The sequence below is a fragment of the Emys orbicularis genome, chromosome 4, assembly GCF_028017835.1.
Source record: "Emys orbicularis isolate rEmyOrb1 chromosome 4, rEmyOrb1.hap1, whole genome shotgun sequence".
Taxonomy (NCBI): domain Eukaryota; kingdom Metazoa; phylum Chordata; order Testudines; family Emydidae; genus Emys; species Emys orbicularis.
The window spans coordinates 70320228-70342617 of NC_088686.1; the positions used below are offsets into that span (position 1 = coordinate 70320228).

Below are 22390 nucleotides of genomic sequence, written 5' to 3' on the forward strand. Positions count from 1 at the left end.
TACTGTGGCTCTTTGGCAATGTACATGGGTAAATTCTGGCTCCTTCTCAGGCTCCGGTTGGCCACCCGTGCATTAACTAATCCTTGTTACTTCACATGAGCCACTTAGGTGGGGACATAGCCCTTAAAGTGACTTTTCCTGCCTGACACTCCCTGGCCGTTCCTCCATTTTTCACTAGACTGATGGCTTCCACAGATGTTTCACAGAGGCAATAAAGTGCATAGATAGGTTTGGTGGGAGTAAAGCAGAATTATTGCACACGATGTAGCTGCCTCTTCTCTGCTCATTTTCCTCATAGTTTTTCCACTGGTTTGATTTCTTTCTGCATCAGGTGGTGAAAGGGAGCATTGGGGCCAATGTGATCACTAATTGAGTGGGTGCAGTTAGAGATCAAGTAGCATTTGCTAATAGGCCGGAGAAAGACAAAAAATAATCCCTCCCTCCCTCAAGTCTTCAATAGTACTGTAAGTGGTACCACAGATAAGTGGCATTAAGTGGTTTTTAAAGTGTCTGCGCTATTAATGTGGCAGCTCCGTTTTCTGTCCAGCAAACTAAAGGCAATTAATTAAAAGGAATTCATGGCTCTTTGAAGTTTAATACTTGCACTCTCTCAAGTTCTCTCCAGCTGGAATTGGCTGGGCTTTGGCAGTTGCTTGTTGCTAATATTTTGACTCCTATGTCTAGGGAATTTAAACTCTGTTATGGAAACATCATCTGGGTCCATGTAATGAATGGTGAGACTCAGAGATATGCATCTTGCCCACTTAGAAGTGAAAGCACAGAGAAAATTGATCTGCATCTTAAAACCTTTTAAAGATTTCCAGCTTTCTGAGTCTGTTTGATCATTTGCTCATTGCTAGGAAACACATTGCACCTCTACTGCTGTTTCCCTTTCTTTATACTGCTAGAAGTAGGGGTAGATTAAGACATGATTTAACAGATCAGCTGACATGGGCCCTGGCCTATGAAAGAAGCCCTGAATATACACCCCGCCACCACACACACACACACACACACATACATACATACATCTTTTGCGTTGTTTTTGTCAGTACCCACTCCACCTTCCTACATCTTTCTCCAGCAGTTCCTCCCCACCCCCATGTGAGCAAGCACTGGAGCTCTGAGTTTTTATTATTGAGACAGTAATATGTGGAGATTCTGAACTTGTTTGAAGGTTACAGATGATAGCATTACAAACACAGTTATGGGAATGCAAGATAACAGAAGTGTCCCATGAACTCAACTGATTCAGATAAAAGCTTCAGCCATCTCATGGAGTATCTAGACTAGGATGAAAACCACAACTACTTTGTTTCAATGCCTTGCCCCCGGGTAATCAAGCACACTTTACTCAACTAAATAAACCTTTGGAGAGTGGTACATGAAGATATATGGAAGGAGCATGGCTAGTGATATGACTCGAAGCCCAATGATCTAGGTTCTATTCCCAGTTCTTCCACAGACATGCTATGTGACCTCAGGCAAGTCACAAACTCCGTTTTTCAGTTTTCCTATCCATAGGAGGGGATAAAAATAATGTCCTATGTCACAGGGGGAGTGGAGACTTGATTAGTAATGCCCTTTGAGAGCGTTAGACACAAGATGGTCTAGAAGTGCAAAGCATTACTTTTTAGCAGGAGCAGTCAAGACTCTATTTTTGATCCACCCAGGGCACCCTTTCTTTGTCCCTGGTAAACACAGAGGAATGAAAAGCCTCTTCAGTTTAATGAAGCTTTGGTGATTTGTACTTCCAGGCTACCACAACTGAACTTCAGTGTGCTGCATGCAGGGGCTTTAGGATATACATATTAGGATGGAACTTCTGGAAGCCCATATTTTGAAACTCTGCCCTTTGCTTGTATAGTGGACAATTTTGTACATGAACACCTGCCTGTGCAAGTTGAGGATGATGGTACATGCAAGTTATGGGTTTTGCACATGTAAATTCTGTCACTTGAGTGTGTAAGTACTTATGCTTTAAAAATGTGTGTACAAGACTTTGTGTGTGAAAAGCTGCATTCGTACAACCGGAGGCAGAACTGTGTGATCCCTTTGAAAAAAATTGGTCCTCCATTGGTGGCAAAGCGCCATCAAAATCTCACACCAGTTGTGAATTCACCCCAATATGGGTTATTCAGGTAATGCACAGGTCAGTGTAGATGTTTTCCTCTAAGTTTTATGTCCAATTATTGAAAAGGGTGTGGGTATATATTTATTGCAACATAGTGTGTCCCTAAGGGGGCCTTACTGTAATTTATCTACAGCTGTGGTCCTGAACCTCGGATCATGCTCCCCAGCCATGTAGGTCATCAATAGTAGCCATGGTAGGAAGTTCACAATCTCAACCCCATTCCTTGTCTCTGGTCTTCTGCTGGAGCAACTGCCTCAGCCACTTACAACCTGGTCTTCCTGAGAAGTGCTCCTTGAGCCAATACATTTATTCTCTGTGGTGTCCCTGGAAATACTCAGAGAACATGTCTAAGGGATTCTGGGTGCACCTGAGGAGGACTGGTTACGAGCCCTGATGAATGTTACAATCTGCAAAAGGAGAAGATCTAGGGCAACTGCAGCTCTAATTTTTGATGAGGTGTTGCAATGTCAGTCACAGACTGTTCTTCACATCACACCAGTTCTTCCCGTTTAGAGAAGCATTTTGAGTTGCTGACATGTAAACAGAAAGGGGGTGTGGATGTGGGTTTTGACAGTCAGATTTTGTTTTGCAGAGAGCCTACAGTGGAAATGAATTCTCCTCCTATTTGGAAGTGGCACTGCATAGCTGGAGGGGTTGCTAACAGAACATAGTTTCTTTTACCTTTAGGTATCCAGTTCAAATCTGGTATAGGCTGATACCTGTTTGGTGGTAGTTTTAGTCCTTGTTCCTGATGAACAGGTGCCACCAGGGCTAACTGACATAATTCTTGGTCATCTTAGCACAGACATCAAATTACTCTCCCACCATTGGATCAGGGCTGGGGTAACTTGCAGGGCAGCACGAGGAAGTTTGCATTGGTGCTACTTGTGCCATGTCTGTTTTACAGGATGAGATTCCTGAATTCCTCAGAGAGCCCTTTTCCCTATTAATGGATTCCATTATTACAACAGGGGGCCTGAATTTAATTGCCCTATGATCTCACGGCGCAGCCAGCAGAGCCATCTCCTGGGGATGTTCCCTGATATAGGGGGCTGCCTGGCTGGGATAGAGCCAAATAACAGCTCTGCCTCAACTCCACAGTAGTCCCACCTGCAGGGAGTGTGTTAGAGGCATTCCCGAGGAAAGGAGACATGATCAAAGTATTGCTGCACTCTGGCTATTCCTGGCAGCCACAACGGCCCATGGTGGCCACAGGCAGCCAGGTGCATATTAGGGCAGCCCCCAGTGCCCAAACCTGTGTCTATACTGGCCTATGAAAGGGGAGATCCACCCCCTTGCACTGAGTTCATCTCTGGCACCAGGATGAATTGGGCTCCAACTTAATCTGGCACCTTTCACTAAAAATAATTAACTTTGATGAATAAGAGCAGGGCTGGGAGACAAAATACAAGACAATTTGGAGGAAATGAACATTTTCAAACAGCCTTTCTTTAAAGAGTAAAGGTTGGTGCCCAAGTGACTTTCCTAGCAATTCAAGAAAGGTTCAGAATTTCACAGATGCCTGGCAAACCCAAGCCAAGAAAGTTTCGTTTACACAGAGGTGATGTGTGACACATTAAATGTTGCTAATGAGCATCAGGTGTTTTGCAGGGGAAAATGACTCCTTGTCTTATGTATAGTAATTATTTTAAAGATCTATTTAGCATTTAGATTGCTTAGGAGGGAAAAAGCTTCCAGCAACTGCTTGCCTTGAAAAATGCTCTGGTAATAAATGGATCTCCCTGAACATTGCTTTTCTCTACCTAAACAGAAAACAGAGATGACACTTTAACTTGAGATAATTAGAAGGACATAGTTGGGTTGTCTTTGTCAATGGCATTTATAACATACAGCTGCTACATTTAAAATAAACAACCAAAACCATGCAATAGTGTGTTTAAGCAAGCTAATAATTCCTGCATTAAACACTTTAAGTCATTTGAGAGGGGCTCTGAAAGAACCAACTTGAATGCTCGTACTTTGTAATTTTACGCAAAGGGTAAACGCTTCAGCATGGTTTTGTACACAGCTACAGCTGTCAAATTTTTAACATCCTTTTCAGCCATTAATATTTCTGGATTGATACTCTCAGATTGCACAAGCCAGTACTCGGATGGGAGACCTCAAAGGCAAACCCCAGGTGCTCCAAGAAGTGGTACCGGCTAGTCAGTAGGGGAAGCTCTTGTGTCCCAGCCTGGTGTTAGGGGGTGCCGTGCTAGTCAAGATGCAGTCTTTCCAATGAGATAGAAGACAAAGGTCTTGACCACTATATAAAAATGACATGCATGCACTCACTTGACCATTGCTTTGTTTCAGAGCCTCACAAAGTGATTCATACCATAGAAATAAATGTATTTTTGATCTGTTGTCTCGTCTTATGCTTAGTTTGTGAGCTCTTTGGGACAGACACTGTCTTCTTGTTCTGTCTGCACAGCACCTAGCACAATGGGGTCCCAGCCACTACAGCAATACAAATAATAAATGTAAATCTGTCTCTACTGGTTGGTACCTCTGCTGTTAATTGCTGGTTCTAAGGCACTCAGACACCATTGTGAGGGTTGCATAAGCTGCTTCTCTATTTACTATTTGTACAATGCCAGACATATGCTAGGTGCTGTTTCATTTCTATGACAGATTCTGCTGTAGCACAGTTATCTTTCAGTGTGGACTCTGTGTGCACCTATATAGCTGTACAAAATTGCCAAGAACATTTACCAGCCCAGGAACAAGATTTACATGCCTGCCCTTTTCCATGATAATCTATAATAATCAAAAGCAAGTGAGTAGAATTTTCCAAGGCTGTATAGGTGGGAGTTTGTATGGATGAGTGTGTGTACATACACACTACACATACACACTACAGCTGGGTGAATAACTGATTTTTCTGTTAGCCTAGAGTTCAGGTGGAACCAAAAACGATCTTTTTTGAAATTTTTGGCTAATCAAAAAAGTCAGAAAATTTTTGTTTCAGGTCAAACCAAAATATTTTTTTTCTACTGCAAAATGAAACGTTTTATTTTTGGCATTTTAAACCTTCTTGACAAAAGCCAAGGGAAAGCAGAGCTAGAATGACTAGCCAGAGGGGAGGAGATGGTGGCGACCCCCTTCTCCAGAGTAACCTGGTGATTCAGGCACTTGGGTGGGCAGGGAGGAGACCTGGTTCCAGTATCTGCTCCTGAATTGGAATTTGAATCTCCACACCCCAGGTGAGAGGTCTAACCACTGGTCTATTCTCTTAAGGGGGCAGGGGAAGGGGGAGGCACACTACCGTCACTGCCTCCTCTGTTTTGTGAAGGGCACCTTAATCCCCTTGTGAATCTAGCCTGAAAAATCAAAACGTTTCCAAAGCTATTCACGTTGACATTTCCCACTTTTTTCATTTCAACCAAAACAATTCACTAAAAATTGACAAAAATTCAAGAACTGGTTCAGTCAACACAAATCTGCATTTTTCAACCAAAATATTTAACCCCAGCTCTAACACACACACCTACTTTGGCTTAATAATATGGTTCCAAACCCAATTTAAAAAGATTCTTAGGTACGCCAGGCAGATAACCTTGATGAACAACTGGGAGCAGCATGTCTTGCATCTCAGAGGGCTATGATGCAGCAGCATGCTGGGATCTGCTCCAGGAGACCATCTTAAAACTGTTCAGTGTCAGATGGAGAGGCAAAGCCAAGTAGCCAACTGTCAAGCTGAGCAAGTCCAGCAGTCTGTTGCCCTGCAAAAGCTTGGTTGTTCCCCAAGGTATATTTATTAGTGCTGTGGTTTTAGTCCACCGGAGACTGACTAATGACCACTGGGGGCAGACCTGCATTCTCCCCAAAGCTTCACCCAAAGCAGGAAGAAAAATAGCCTTTGTCCCAGATGCCCACGTGAAGAGAATACAAAATCTGTCACTTTTCGTTGAAGTAGAGCTCTGTGTAAGCTTGCTTGTCTCTTTCCCTAACAGAAGTTGGTCCACTAAAAAGGTATTACCTCCCCCACCTTGCCCTTCACTCATTTTCTAATGCCAGAGGTCAGCACTTTCTCCTGCAGCCTTGTTTGAGACAACCACTGGTATTTGCCTTCTACAGCAAGCAGGCTTTATAGCAGGTGCTGGAAGCACTGTGGTCAGCACTATAGACACAGACAAGCTAAAGCCTGTGGGCCATGTATTTTTCTGCGACAGCAGACAACAGGACAATCATTAGCCATGTGATTTACGGTGCTGCAAGTCCCCGAGGCTGCCACAGAAAAACCATTCACATTTTAAAGTTACCTCAGGAACAGAAATACAATAAAAATCAAGGCCCTCCCTATACTGCGCAGAGTGCATATTGCTCTCTTAAAGGGCTATGTGCAGATCTCTGTATTATCCATAAATCGATCCATTCAATGACTTCCTCTTAGGGGTTTCCCCTTTAATCAAATGATGCCAACAAGCAACTACCCTCAAGAGTCAGTTTCTCTGTGGTCAGCATCCTCCTTCATCCATATCACCTGGGACTCTGGTACATGTTTTCTTTACTAGCCCACAAAGTGGGAGCCCCCCACACTAGATTGCTCACTTGCAACATGCTTTTATCTAGGGCAAAATTTAAAAAAACCCCTTCAAAAATAGGGAAAACATAATTGAGGCTTACAGTAAATGCTTGTGTATGCAGCAGGGTGTCTAACCGCCTGCCGTACACCTGGAGTCAAGACTAGATAGGAAACACTTTATCTTGTATTTGAGCAATAATCTTGCAAAAGATCAAGCACTGTGATACAAGTTATCTGGTCCTCTGTACTTCTTATGCAATTGTCCTATTTTCTTGAAACTTAAGAGGATTCCCCAATATTACACCGATAGATTTATGCTCACATTTTAAGTCATTCATTGCAAGTAGGGTTGGTTTATAAGATGACCAATTTTGGTAACCCAGCTATTGAAGGAACAGATGAGTGGGACAGATAGAAGAGAGAAGCAGGACTAGGGAAAAGCTGTGCGAAGTCAGGAAAGACTCATGAGGCTGGAGAGACACCTGTCGTAGCCTAAGACAGCATGGAGGACAAATGAATCAATGTGCCAGCAGCTGATCTGAAGAGTGAGAATATCAGGAGGTTGGAACAAAGGCTGTGAGAGCACAAGACAGCACTAAGAACAAGAGAAGTCATGGGCCAGCCAGCAGTCGAAGTGAGGTGGAGGAAAGCCTCGGGCACTTAGCAAGAGGGCCCTCACTGAGATCCTGCTGCCAAACTGAGGTTGGAAAAGACTCAGGAGCCTAATGAGAAGGGTGTGGGGACCTGAGGGAACCCTGGTGGCTGGAGAAACCAGCCTCCATGTGGTGGTGGGGAAAAGAGGCCTTGGGAAGAGCAAGTGGAGAGAAAGCCCTAGGGACTGGAGGCAGCAAAAAGGTGAGAGGGATTTGTGTGTATGTGTTTTTAGGTTGGAGGAAAAATTATGCCCTGGTCACTCATTTTTGTTAATTTTATGAGAGGATCCCTTTATTCCCAGGTCAGCTCATGTGCAAGTAGATACAGTCTGTATTTATACTGGCTTAGCTCAGTGTCAGATGGCAGTAAGTGTTTTGCACTGGTTTCCATGGAAATGTTAACCATAGCAGCTGGTATCCATTGAAATAGTTATTAAACAGTTCCCCCCCCCCCTCCCCGGGTGGATTATTTTGTTGTCTTTTCTCCCATGGTGACTGCACAGAGGGATATTGACGGAGTTCGGTTTATTCTGCTTTTTTGCATTATACAGTACCAAGCATATCCCAAGCAGAAATCACAGATGCCATTCAAAGGGACAGTTCTGACCCAAAGATTTGCCGGTTACCAAGTGCTACTTTGAATGTTTCCCAGAGTGATTTCCAGTGTAGGAAGGAGGTTGTCTCGCTCTTAGTTTCTCAGCTGTTGTGGCCACACTGCTTACTTGCTGGTAAGATACAGATACCTATGGATTAATTTGTCAGAAAAGTGACAATGAGCTTGATTCTCTCCTGTGCCCAGACTCCACTCAGTGCAGCAGTAGGGTGAAGGCTGCCAGGGAACCAGGTACAGCCCCTTGATTCTCTGCCTGCCCAGCCCCAGCATGTTCTAACTTGGGTCACAGGTATAACATCCCTAAGGGGCCTTACAAAAGTGGAGTGGAGCAGAACCCTCCCACCCTGGGGTGGGGAAGCTGGTACAGGAGCAATACTCCATTGCCAGCAGTGCCTGTGCTACAGTGGTCTATGTGCCTAACCCTTCTCTACAAGGAGGAGAGAACCATCCTCCCTCATTCCCCAGCTCAGACACAGCCAGTTTGGCCCTTGGGAAAGCCATGCCTGTTTCCTTGGATAGGGCCTGTTAAAACCCTTCAGGCTCAGTGAATGTTTGCTCAGCTTCCTGGGTTCTAAGGAGCTTGCAGAGCTCAGGACACATGTGGAGGAGTTGGGCTAATATCCTGGAGTTCCCATTGCATTTCAAAACACCTTCATTTCCTGTTCAACACACCTGTGTAATATCAAATACAAGATGTAATACCTGCCAGCCTGAGAAGGGACTGCTGGGTCTTCTCACCTCTGCTGAGTTCCAGGGAAGCATGAGACCAGTTCCCTCTTTCAGGCAGTCACTTCCACCATTGACATAGGGCCAGAACCACCCAGGTGTAGCAACAGGCAGCTCTGATTAAGCCCTGATTCTAAACCCAAAATTTCAAAATGGAAGCTCTGGCTGAGCCATTCAGGGAAGCTGGTGATGGGAAGAGGAATCCCGTAAAATTACTTCTGTAAGAAACTGGGGAATCAAACTGCATGAAAAGGCCTGAGCAGCTAATGTATGTCTCTAAGCAGATCCACAGGGGTAAGTGATGTCTTCCCCTCCCCCAAACCAGGGGCAGAAGGATGGCCTGGTAAGGGGAGGCTCATAGCCTTAGGTGGGAGGATCTGGGTGGTAAGGGGAGACAGTCTAAGGAGGAGAGGCTCTGCAAAAATACGGTACATGGAAGGTTTTTGCTGATGTAGTATCTTAATGTTAACTGCTCTCCACAACTTCTTCTGTGCTACAGGAAAGAAAGGATGCTCTCTCTCTTTCCTAGCCTGTTAAAAGGGACTTGCTACGCTATTTGTGACTAGTTTTCTTTAGAGTGGTAGCCGTGTTAGTCTGTATCAGCAAAAAGAACAGGAGTACTTGTGGCACCTTAGAGACTAACAAATTTATTTGAGCATAAGCTTTTGTGGGCTAAAACCCACTTCATCAGATGCATGCAGTGGAAAATACAGTAGGAAGCTATATATATATACACACAGAGAATATGAAAAAATGGGTGTTGCCATACCAATTGTAACAAGAGTAATTGATTAAGGTAGCTATTAGGCGAGCTATTATCAGCAGGAGAAAAATAAGTATTTTCCACTGCATGCATCTGATGAAGTGGGTTTTAGCCCATGAAAGCTTATGCTCAAATAAATTTGTTAGTCTCTAAGGTGCCACAAGTACTCCTAGTTCTCTTTAGTTGCCAGGAGCACCCTATAAATCGCTAAGTCAGCTTCTACAGTGTTTCTTTTGAAGTGCCCTGGGACTCCGGGCAAAGGATTCTGGGATGCATCTGCGGAGGAGCAGTTAAAAGTGCCAGAACGTAGCTAAAAACAAGGGGAGCAGAGAAGGAACCCCTGCTTTACGGAAAGCAAAGAAAATAAAGAGGCTGAACGCTTGTTTCAAAGAGGATTTTATTCCAGGCATTTAAATAGACAAGTTCTGGCACATGCTTTGGTTAAGAAAAGGAAAAACAAACCTGTGTTTCACATAAACTACATTTGGCAAAGAAAACTTTTTAACCAAGTGAAAGAAATTGATTTCTGTACAGCTGTGGTTTCAGCTCCTGTTAAATAAACTCTAATCACCCCACACATGAAATTAAACTGGATGATCTGATTTAATAAGAGCTTTCTTAAGGACATTCTCTTCTATTAATCTGAAAGCTCTTCCTCATAGTCTAGATGTCTGTCCAAAGTCAATAGGCAAAACAACAACCAGTCACTACTTGTTCTGATTGTTTGTTTTTACAAAGTGAGGGCCAAACTGTGAGGTCTTTACTCAGTTTTTACCAGCCAAAGCTCCCATTGAAGTCAGGGGGAGCTTTGACTGAGAAAGGGCTTCAAGATATGGCACTAATGGAATTGGACTAGCAGAAGCAGCACCCTGTGTGGAAAGGGTGCTGATCATATCCCTCATGTAAGATCTATCAGGGAATACATTTATAACAGATTTAGAGAAGTCCTCAACTGCTTTGGGAAGATGGCTGGTTCGTTTGAAAGGGAAAGAAGTAGCACTCTGTGCTGGTTCCTTATCAAGGATCATGAAAATCAAACAGGAGATCTGCAAACTATTGATTACTTCTAAAGTAAATCACTAAAGTTGTGCGAGGGGGTTGTGTTTTGGAATTCAGCCTTCTGTTAGCATGCAGTGCTGCAGGTACTCCGTGGCCTGAAACCCAGAGCAGGCAATGAGGAAATTACCTGGGGTTGATTTTTCCATGGAATATTTATTGGTAAATGGAGCTCTTGAACCAGGACTGACCTTTAGTCAAACAGCAACCTTGGATGATTCAGAACGTGCAGGCTCCGTACACACAGGCCCAGGGCTGGCTCCAGCATTTCTGCCACCCCAAGCAAAAAAAAAAAAAGTCGCGATCGGTGGCGGCAACTGGGGGAAAAAAAAAAAAGCCGTGATTGCGATCGGCGGCAGCAATTGGGGGGGGGAGCCGCGATCGCGATCGGCGGCGGCAATTGGGGGGGGGAGCCACGATCGCAATTGGGGGGGGGGGAAGCCGCGATCGCAATCGGCGGCGGCAATTGGGGGGGGGGGAGAAAAAAAAAGCCGCGATCGGCGGCGGCAATTGGGGGGGGGGGGAGCCGCGATCGCAATCGGTGGCGGCAATTGGGGGGGGGGGAAGCCGCGATCGCAATCGGCGGTGGCAATTGGGGGGGGGAAAAAAAAAAGCCGTGATCGCAATTGGGGGGGGGGGGGAAGTCGCAATCGGCGGCGGCAATTGGGGGGGGGGGGAAAGCCGCGATCGGCGGTGGCAGTTCAGTGGCAGGTCCTTCGCTCCTAGAGGGAGTGAGGGACCTGCCGCCCCCGAATTGCCGCAGGTGCCGCCCCTCTCCCTTGGCCGCCCCAAGCACCTGCTTGTTAAGCTGGTGCCGGCCCTGCACAGGGCTCAGTACACAGAGCCAGTAGCAACATTTCTTCAGAGGGTCTCATCACAAAGAGGAACCCTATGCAATTGTTTTGTTTGAGGAGGTGAAGTTAGAGCTGGCTTTAGCCCCCAATGGAGTTACCAGACAAATTCTTAAAAGGGAACTGCAAGGAAAACAGCGCTTCTCTCTCTTTCTCACACGTAAGGCTATGGACAGACTAACACTTATGTTGGCATAACACATGTCACTCAGGGGTGTGAATAAGCTGCTAGCAAGGAATCTTAACCTGCAGGGTGGGAAAATAGGGAAGCTCAGGGGGGTCCCCCTAGGAAATATTTTGACAAAAAGCTGCAGTCTGGAAGCATTTGAACACACACAGAAATTACCAGCCACTTCCTGCTCTTCTTCCTCTCAATCTTTCTTCATTTTAGTTTTGTCAGCCAGGTAAGTTAGATTTCTCTGCCCTTCCTCCTGCTCCCCACTGGCTGTTGTGGAAGTAGCGCCTCCTGCCTGTGACTGGGATGGGATGCGAAGGACTTTATCTCTTTTTCAGAGTGCCTGTCTGTTCCATGTTCTCTCGCTCGCTCTCTCTTTGTTTTCCCCTCTCATTTGCTATCATTTCCTCTCCTTCTGTTCTCTCTGCCTCCTCTCCCCATGCTGCCTCTTCCCAGGGCCATCCTTAGGCATACGCAGCATACGCAGCTGCGTCGGGCACTAAAAAACTTGGGGCACCATTTCCCTCGCTGGCCGCGGCTGGAATCCTCTCTTCTCCAGCCCCTCCCCCACGCTGAGCCGGTGGGCTTCTCCCCGCCCTCTCCCTCACTCGCTTCTCAGCCGACTGGCTGAGGGATCCAGCCTCCGGCTCTGCCACCCCAGCCCCAGGGAGCTCAGAGCGGCGCAGCCCACCGCTGCCCGGAGCGGAGTCCCTCCCTGGACCCTGCCTGCCTGTGCCGCTTGGTCTCTGGTGGGGGCCGGGCTGGGGACAGGACAGGAGAAGCTTTCCTAACACACACACACACACACACACACACACACACACACACACACGTCACAGTCCCCCAATACAGTCTGTCTGTCTCTCTCTCTCTCACACACACACACACACACACACACAGTCTCACACTGCCCACACACACATTCTGTCACACAGTCCCCCAACACACAGTTACACACACTGTCTCTCTCACACGCACTGGCTCTCTCTCATACACACACTGTCATGCACACACACACGTGCACACACATACACTTGTATTATTGTTGTTGTTATTACTGCTTGGTACTTCCTGTCAAAATGCAGCTGGTGAGCCAGGAGTGGTGAGGGGCTGCAGGAGAGCCGAGGGCTATGGCAAGATGCAACCCCCACGTGACAGCGTGAAACCTGCCTTGAGCCACTGCCGCAGCGTCTGCTGCATATGAAGCTCGGTGTGTGTCAGCAATGGGAGGGCGGGGGAGGAAGTTTCTGGGGGTCTGCGGGTGGGGGTGGTGGCTGTGCCCCCTCAACACACTGGGGTCAGCAGCACCAGCTGGGGACCACTTTCAGTGGAGCGTAGGGCCCCATAAATCCTAAGGATGGCTCTGCCTCTTCCTCTTTCTCCCTGTATTCGTTCTCTCTTTCTCTGTCCCTAAGACCTCGCCCTTGCTCTTCTTCATCCTTCTGATGTGCACTTGCATGGCACTGAAGCATCTCTGCAGGACACAGGAGGAGAAGGTAGCACTACACCTGGACTCCGCCCAGCACTCCCTCCTCCCATACAGGTAGTGCTGCACCAAATGGAACTTGCCCCGTCTGGGAGTGGGGAATGGCCGCCTGAGTTTTCATTCGCCACACATGTCACTCACCAGATTCATCCAAGGACATTACCAAGATGGCTAGCTACACTGAAATGAAATATCAGCCAATGAATGTTATCCTGAACCAGCAAGGACTTCCAGTTTTCAATATGCTGGAAAAACAAAACAAAAGCTAATGAAGGATAAACACTTTGCACCTCTTGAGCACCTGTCATCTGAGAATCTTAAAGCACTTTATGAACACTAATGAATTCATTCACATGGCACCCATATGAAATAGGTTCTGTATTTCTTCCCCATTTTTAAAATATGGAAACTGAAGTGTAGAGATATTAAGTGACTTGCTCAAAGTCACACACTTTGGCAGAGCCAGAAAAGAACCCAAAAGTTCAGACTCTACTGCTCAGGTACGGATTCTGCCACCTGTCTGGATGACAAACTCCTTTTTTTAAACCGAAGAATAACAGTAAATGATGAATCCTCTTGTTTTCACCTGAGCACTCTTATTCACATGCAGATACAGGTACAAAGAGCTACCATTTTCCAAACAGTGTGCAAATAAATCATTTGTGAATAGAGAATTAATAAGAAGACACAGATATGGTCAAAGCAAACAGCTGTTTAGAATTTAAAGAAACACACTCATTGTTTTGCTATATTTGCCCGGTTCTAGTGGTGGTTGTGAGGATTACAAAATCCAACAGCAATACAAAGGGTTTAATAGGCTTGTCAAATAAAACAATTTTGGTTTTTTTTCCAGAATTAACCCACCTCCTGCAACTCTGGGAACTCAAACACGATGCACAACTGGGGGGTTCCCAGAAAACAAAAAGGGACTAGCTAGAAACAGAAAGTGAAACGGGCTGTTCTATTTGTAGAAAGCAAACAGCATAAGTAAGAAAAATCTACTAGATTTTTAATGTTTCCCCTATTTTGATAACCTCAGGTATGTAACACAGACAGATGGTTCTCAATGTACGGATTTGTATCCTGATGCTATTTCTTTAGGAGACATTTGGTCTCCTGGATGAAGAAGGGAAAGGCTCAGCTCTGCTAACTCCTTCACAACTTGGGATACACAAGTATTCCCAGTACCAGGTCTTTCCGCACCATATTTAGTTAAGTAAAAGAACTGGAGGCCTTTATGAGCACACTTTGTCTGTCTGGCAGTGAAGGGGTTAGGCATGGCAGATTGTGGTGATCAGAGCCCCTTTGTGCCAATAGCAGAGGGGTGAATTCTTGCGCTCCCTCTCCACCTATGCATGATCGATGAAAATGGAAAGGGTTGGGGTGTAAGTCACCAAACACTTGGAGTGTATGCATCCCCATTTAGAAGTGAGCGAGAGCACAAGGAAATGCCTTAGTGTGAGCACTAATGGAATGGGGAGTGGGTTCAGAAAAGGGAAGGTGGGTGGGTGAAAAAGTTGGTCTTCTCAGCTGGGAAGAGCTAACGAAAGAAGAGTAGCAAAATCCTCAAATCTTTTAGCTGCCTGTCTTTGAGAGAGGGTGAAGGTTAGTAAAGGGAGAGCTGTTACCCCAGGCTGCATTCACGTGGGCAGCACATGCACGCACAGGTTGCTATTTCACTGCGCTCCTTTGGCATAACCTACAGTTAGACCACGGTAATTACCCAGGGGGTTGCGTTCTCTCTTTGTTAGTGCATCCCAGCCGAGGAAAGGCAGAAGGAAGCGATACGGGTTCCCTCCAACCCCTCCCTCCCAACATTGCTTGGCCTGTCATCACAGAATACACCAACACACACTGTCAGTGCAGTGCCATGGAATGCCTTTAGGGTGGGGTTTAACGGACATTTCCTAGCAGTTGTAGCATCAGATCTATCAGTCTCAGAGTAACCTCCAGCAACCTCCTATATCCCCGAGTTTAGCCAATCATTTTCTGAATGTCAGGTCAACTCATAGCAGAATAACACTGGGGGAGGAAGGACATGCACAGGCAAGAGCCTGGCTATTTCATCGGTTCCCTGGGTGTAGGGTACAAGAGCAGGGGCTGTTACACAGATACTGGCATTTCATAATAAGCTTGCATCCTATCCTAGGACTCAGTCATATGAAGCACACCAATCTGACCGGTTAATGAGAGTTGGGTTTGGATGACCACCTACTGCCATGGTATTGGCCTCTTTAAGATCTCACCACAGAAGCCTTCCTGACCATCATGGCTATTTGCCATAGGAAATGGGAAGCTGTACAAAGAATCTCTGGAAGGAATGACTTTGACATGATCCAGTGGAACACTGCACAACTACAAACCTTCCCCCGTTGCCCCCCTGTCCATTCTCCATCCATTTTACAAATTATGTGTACAATGGCAGTGCCTGCAGACCAACTACGAATGATGCCCCAGTGTGCTAGGCCTTGTCCCAATACAGTCCCTGCCCCTAAGATCCACTGCCCATCTCCCAGCCCATGCATTAGTTATGTTGCATTTCCCACAAAGCAACCTCATTGCAGCAGTTCGAGACAACACACAAAAATAACACAAGATGTTACAGAGGAAAGCCAGTGCAGCCCAGGAGCCACCAAGAGTTTGTAGAAGCATTGTCAAGAGCACTGGTTACACGGAATTCACAGGACTGAAGATCATAAATTTCAATGCAAAGAAAGGAGAGAGCTGTTAGTCAGTACTTGTCGCTCTGAGCTCTATTCGGCTATTGGGTTGTGCCCTCTCCTACCTCTGATTGCTGTTGTATGAGGATGTCAGTTACAGCGGAGAAGAAACGGATGGATCAATTTCCGTGCCACTTCTTATTCCCCCTCCCCTGACTTCTTCCTTAAAAGTTCAAAAGCAGTGAATGTTCAGCTGAAATGGTGACTTGCTGATGATCACAATCGAAACATTAGGGTTAGAAATAATAAACCTTTACTCCCCATCCTAACCCCTTCCATTCCCAAAGTCTCATGCAAAAAGAAACAGAGAGGTTTCCGGGCTACCATCATGTGGCTTGTAGCAGCTCCCACTGTTGGCCGGGTATATCCGATTGGCATGGGTTGGTCACCACCCTGCTGGACTGGTTTTCCAGGCAGAGGCCGCTGACAAAATGCTGAATGAAACTGCCTTTCATCTTCCATTTCTGGGAGAAGGGGTGGGAAGAAGGGAGGAGAGAGAAGAAACAATGTAGTGAGATGAAAGGTTCCCCCTACTTTCACCATGGAGGCAGCCCCTCCCAGCTTGAAACAGGAGGCAAGGTTTGGAACAGGTGAAACCCAATTGGCGGGGGGACATAGTGGAAATTCAGGAAATTGGAATTCTGGTTTGGGGTGACATTTCCAAAATCTGGGATCCTCTGTATTTTCCATAATCAGGGTTTGGCTGATAGGAGTTCCCCTGGACTTATAGGGCCAGGTTTTCACAGGTATTTAGGAGCCTAACGATGCACATAGGCACCTAGTGGGATTTTCAAGAAAATCTAAGCAGGTTATGTGCGTAACTTCCTTATCTGCATCTTTAGGCACCTGCTGGCCCACAGAGAATCCCCCTGCCTCAGGGTGCATGCCAAATCCTGCTCACGCTTAGCTTAGTGTAAACCTGGGCTGCTCTGAGATTACACTGGCGTAACACAGCAGAATCTGGCATGAATAATAATTACAATGGCATAAAACATACCATATAAAACCAACTATGATATTAGAAAGCCAAGGTGGCATTAAAAGGGGGCTGGCTGCAACCTGGACCTACACTTGAACACTTTGTTTTGCAGAGGAGTGTTTGTTCTATCACTGGTTAGTGTCGTCGGGAAGGACAGGCCCAGGCAGAGGCAGCGAGGGCAGGAATTCCACACCCTCAGAACCACCTCTGCAAATGGCCCTTCACCTGCTGAGCCAAGGCGGGATGGGGAAAGCTGAAAGGTGAGTGGGGTTCGAACAATGCACATTGCCATCAAGCAGCAGCTCAAGGAGGAAGTCTCAGATGTAGCCAAGTCCCTTCTCCATTAAGGGCTTTAAAAGCCAATGGAGCTGCCTTAAAATCAAACTGCCACTTCGAAGTAAGAGCCTTTCTTTCCTCAGTCTAATTTCTGCAGACAATTCACAAATCTAGCTCTCCAGTCCTAGCCAGGCCCCTTCCATCCCATCCCATCTGTCACTGTTGCAACACCACCACCCTCCGACTCCAGCCTATGACCTGGGGTATTTTTGGCTGCTCCCTTTCCCTTGTCCCATGCATCTAGGTTACGTCCAAATCATGTTGCTTCCTCCTCCTCGGTACTGCCAAGACCCCTCATTTTCTTTCCATCCACACAGCTAATTCTCTGGTCCAGGCCTTCATTATATCTCATCTTAGTTACAGCAACATCTCTGTCTCTGCCCTCCCCAAAGCTTACTTTGCCTTTCTCCACTCCATATAAAATGCCACAGCAAGTCGTCATCTCCTTGCCCATTGATCTGATCATGTCGCTGCCCTCTTTAAAGCCCTCCACTGGCTCCTCACCCGCTAGCACATCAAATTCAAACTTTTTATCACCACCTAGAAAGCTCTTTATAACTCTGCCCTCCCTTCTTATCCAAGCTGATCTCACTTCAAGCTGCCCAACACTCCTCCACTCTGCCAACATTTCCACCCTGACTGCCATAGGCGACAACTTCCCCTCTTTGCCATGGGTGCTCGACCCCCACCCCTGCCCCCCCCGCCCCCACTCCACCCCTTCCATGAGGCCCCGCCCCTATTCCAACCCCTTCCCTAAAGACCCTGCCCCAACTCCACCCCTCCCTGCCCCTATTACAACTCCTTCCCCAAATCCCCACCCTTGCCCCGCCTCCTCCCCTGAGCGCGCCATGTTCCCGTTCCTCCCCCCTCCCTCCCGGAGTGTGTTAACACCGCCAAACAGCAGCCGGGCAGGAAGCGCTGGGAGGTAAGCGGAGGAGCGGGAGGACGCAGCATGCTCGAGGGAGGAGGAGGTGGGGCGGGGGGTGAGGGGAGCTTGGCTGCCAATGGGTGCAGAGCACCCACTAATTTTTCCCCGTGGGTGCTCCAGCCCCAGAGCACCCACGGAGTCGGCGCCTATGCTGACTGCCCCATTGTCAGCATCTCAATAAATGCCTCTATGCCTTCTGCCATGCTGCCCGCTACGCATGGAGCAACATCCCTGGGCTCATCCGCAAGGCCTCCACCCACAAAGAATTCTCTTAGTGGCCATTGTGGTTGTGATGCTTACAGTGAAAGGACAAAGTATGTATTGTTTCCCCTTAGCCCCAATCTCTCATTACTTGCCTCTTTGCTTAAATGGTGAGTTCTTTGGGACAGGGGTCTTCCTGTCTGGCTGGAAAGTGCCTAACATGTAGTGGTTGCTACCATAAATAAATAATAGTAATAACATGGGTTTGAGATCTCCATCAGGGTTCTCTGCCATTCATTTACTCAGAGATGGCTGATTTCAGCAGCTACACTGGACGGAGCACTCCAGACTGTTGGGATTTTCCTGTCTCCCTCTTCTCAGTCAAGCAGATGGCCCAGTTAGGACACAAGGTTTGAGTGCTCAGTAAGTTGACAGCCTGGGGATATGAAGAGGATGTTTGGCCTGACTGCCTGATTGATGCGAGAAAAGGGGGACAGCCCGTCAGGCTGGCTTGAAAGGTCTGGAGCAATTTCAGACGCCATATGCAGGGAATAAATATCCCTAGAGGAACTGTCAGACTTGCCTCCCCTTTTAGATTAATGTTAGAACTCTATATGCCTTGTCATTCATGGGTAACTGACCCAGTGAACAGTTTAGGCTGCCACATATTGCAGGTATTAGGCTCCCAGCCACATTCAGTGAAAATCCAGTGGTTAAAGTTTATATCAACTTGCTAACATAGCATTTAATTACGGCACTATTTATAATTCCTGCTGCAGCAGTGTCCGGGTGCTCCTCCTTGTCCTCTTGCTTATCTATACGCTGGTTATTATTCTCGCATGACACAGCAATTGTGCAACGTAGGGTCTTCTCCGCTCAGTCCAGTTAGTCCTGGAGGTGATTTTACAAATATTAACCCTCAGCTTGCCACTGTTATCAGCTCTGACTAAGGGGGCTCTTGCTGGGGGACTGGCCTTTGCTTCACCGGGAAGAAATCAACGTGTTCAGGGAGGGTGCTAGGAGGAGGGCCAGAAATATTGTGGAGGTGGAATTATAACCCTTCCTGAAGCGCAAGATGGAGCTTACAGTGCCATCAACACCTGCTGCCTCCTAGGACCCAAAATCCAGGTTCCAGGTTCGACTGGCTATCACTTGGCAGAGGCCCACTGTGTAGAGAGCCAGGGAGGAAGTAAACCACAGAGCAGCAGACACCGTTATGAAGGACTGGGAGAAGGGCACACCCACTCCTGGGAATCCCCAAGAGAACTTACTGTGCCTTCCCTCATTTCGGTAATACCTCTGCATGTGAAGGCCTTCTCTCCACCCTGCATCTGCCCTATGGATGCCTTTCCTTGTATGTGCTATGGCTTCCTGTATTAGGAATCGCTGCTGTCAAGGAGAAGGCTGCAGTTTACCAGATATTAGATATCTGTGACCATGGCAATTAGCAAGGGATATTTCCTTTCCTTTTCCCCCCAGGAGAAACCTGGCCCCAATGGGAGATTCTGTGTCATGTGATTTCTCCAGATTAGAGACCCACTGATCTATGAGCCTCTGTGCGCTGAGCAGGTGCCAGCCGCTCAGTCTCCAGGAATGGCCTGCAGCGACAGCAGCAGCAGGAGGACACACAGGGAGCATTCAGCACCACACATTTCCTCCTGCTAATGAACTACACCAAACAAATGAACTTCTCAGTTAATTGCACAACCTGAAAGCCTAGCAGCTCTTTCAGAGTCATCCTGAATCTCTCAGTGCAGTAGAAAGTGGTAGGTGGGTTGTGGGGGAGGAAGTACAGGCTTGGGATTTGGCTGTAGGAATTTTATGCAGGTAGCAGTTTGTGTGTTGACCGTACAAGCTGAAGTTGTTGGTTCTTCTCCTTAGGTGAAAGCAGTGGTTTTGATCTCATTAATTTCCCCCCATCCAGGCATGGAGTTGTTATGCCCTTCTCCTCCCCTCAGTATTCAGGAGGAAGCAGTAAAGTGGCTAGAGACTCACTATGGTTCACTCGAGGGCCCACAGGAGTTATAAGAACAATCACAGGCTGTGGAGTTTGAGTGGGCTGCCCAGCGGTGGCCTGATTGCTTTTTGGCTGAGCCAAACCTGACTGGCACTGCCATCCCCTGCAATAGGTCACAATGCCACTCACTCAAATTTGGCTCGGCCTCCCCTCCATCTGATGGAGGGGCAGCTGGGCCAAACCTGAGTGGTGCAATGCCACTCTTTCAAATTTGGAGGGTGTATGTTTAGGGGCTCATGGACCTCAGGGGTTAGGCTGCTGGTAGGGAAAGAGAGAGCCTGAGAGGGGAAGAGGAGGGTCAGGCACAGGGACAAATCTATGTCCCCGGCACACTTTAAATGGTGCTCCACAGACCCTGAGAACAACCTTGTGTTGGGGCAGCACAGTTGGGCGTGATATCTCAGATAGACAGATGAGTAAAGGTACAGGGTGAGGGTGGAAACTGAGTGTTTGGGGGGAATCACAAAAATCTTCACAGGAAACTACCTGCAGTCATGCAGCCTCAGGCTGTGATCTTCCCAACTCTCACCCACCAAGCACCATTTGGCCTGGTTAGCACTTGGATGGGAGCCTCTGAGGAACACCTATGTATTGTGGGAAGTGATATTGATGACCCAGTAGAAGGCACACTTCCCTGTGCTGGGTGAAAATGCAGTGAAACAAACTACTGGCTGGATACTTTGTGCCAGCTCAAGATTTTGGGTTCCCAGTTCTGAAAAGACTCCTTGGGCTTGCCAACTGTTCACAAGTTTTGGCCTGAATCTCTCTGTACCTCTGCCTCCCTTTCCGTCAAAAGGAGATAATACAGATTACCTACTAGAACTGGTTGGATAATAAGTCATGATTTTCACAAAAAAATTGTCTCTTTTTCCCATCAAAATGTCATCAAAATTTTGAAACTGTCCAACTAGCCCTACTGTGCACTAAAGTGCTTTGCAATATATGAATGAAAGTGCTGTAAGTGCCAAATATCATTACCCTTTGCAGTGTTGTTGTAGCTAAGTAGGTCCCCCCAGGATATTAGAGAGACAAGATGGGCGAGGTAATATCTTTTATTAGACCCACTTCTGTTGTTGAGAGAGACAAGCTTTTGAGCCACACAGAGTTCAAAAGCTTGTCTCTTTCACCAACAGAAGTAGGTCTAATAAAAGATATTACCTCACCCACCTTGTCTCGCAAATATTATTACTATATTATTGAAGGAAAAGCCATTCAGTCCTTCCACTCTGATAGTGTAAAATATAGCCCAAGGTATAAGAGTACTGTAATATTTCAGTGTGAGCACAAGTTGGTTTTTAACTTCTGTCAGTCCAAATAATTTTACAGGCAATCATGGGTCTTAGCAGGTCTAGAATTTTTGCAAGTGACTAAAAATAGCTCAGTAAACCCAGGAAGCTACTGGCGGCAGCCAAGGTCAGGTAAGAAGTAAGAGTAGAAGAGCAGGGTGTTGTATATAATTAGGGGTATGTTTACACTAGGATGGCAGCACAGGTGTTGACCTAGTAGTGTCTACACTGGAGCTTAGGTCAGCTTGACCTCAGCTCTTAGGGGACTGAATTGTTCACATCCCTGAGTGACATAGCTAGGTTAACTTAAGGTGTAGACCAGACATAGGTACACTGGGTGAAGCTGACAATTGGAATAGCAGGGTGTTATGAGCCACAGGTCTCAAACCTGGGCCTGCAAGGTTCATGGAAGCAGCCATGCTCCAACCATCCACCTGGCAGCAGCTTACCTGAGACCCAGGAAGCCCAGTCCCACTGTCAGGCTCCACCCCTGATGCTCGATTGGCAGAGTCCCAGAGTGACTGATTGGCCTGCTGGCCCTACTTAAGCCAGCAGCAAGAACAGGAAGCTGTCTGAACAACTGGGCTCCCCTCTGCTCTGTGAGTCTTGTACTACCCACTCCTGTTACCTACCACCTGCTCCTGCTCCCCTGACTTGGATTTCCTGGCATCTGACTTGTGGCTCCTGACCTCCAGTTTGTCTCCTGCTTCTGACCTCCCAGTGTCCTGACTCGGCTGACTCTAGACTCCTATCTTATGACTGTGGGCTCTGACTCTGACTACTAGGCATGGCTACCCGCGCCCCAGCTCTGACACAGAGGGTACTGCAGGTCATGACTGAGGTGCATTTGCAGAGCTGCAGGGAGCCTAGGACTGGAATCACAGGAGATGTTTCACAGAAGATTGTGCGTAAACAGAGGTGTTTGATAGGAAAGCTTG

General features: G+C 47.0%; 1 protein-coding gene across 1 annotated transcript in view; it reads right to left on the reverse strand.

Annotated features, from left to right (window-relative positions):
- Positions 1–16031: 16031 nt before the first annotated feature.
- GALNT16 (polypeptide N-acetylgalactosaminyltransferase 16) overlaps positions 16032–22390 on the reverse strand; it is a 123557-nt gene continuing 117198 nt past the window's right edge. The window contains exon 16 of the mRNA XM_065403230.1: positions 16032–16169. Coding sequence (XP_065259302.1) covers positions 16032–16169 — 138 coding nt within the window. The remainder of the gene's footprint in view (positions 16170–22390) is intronic.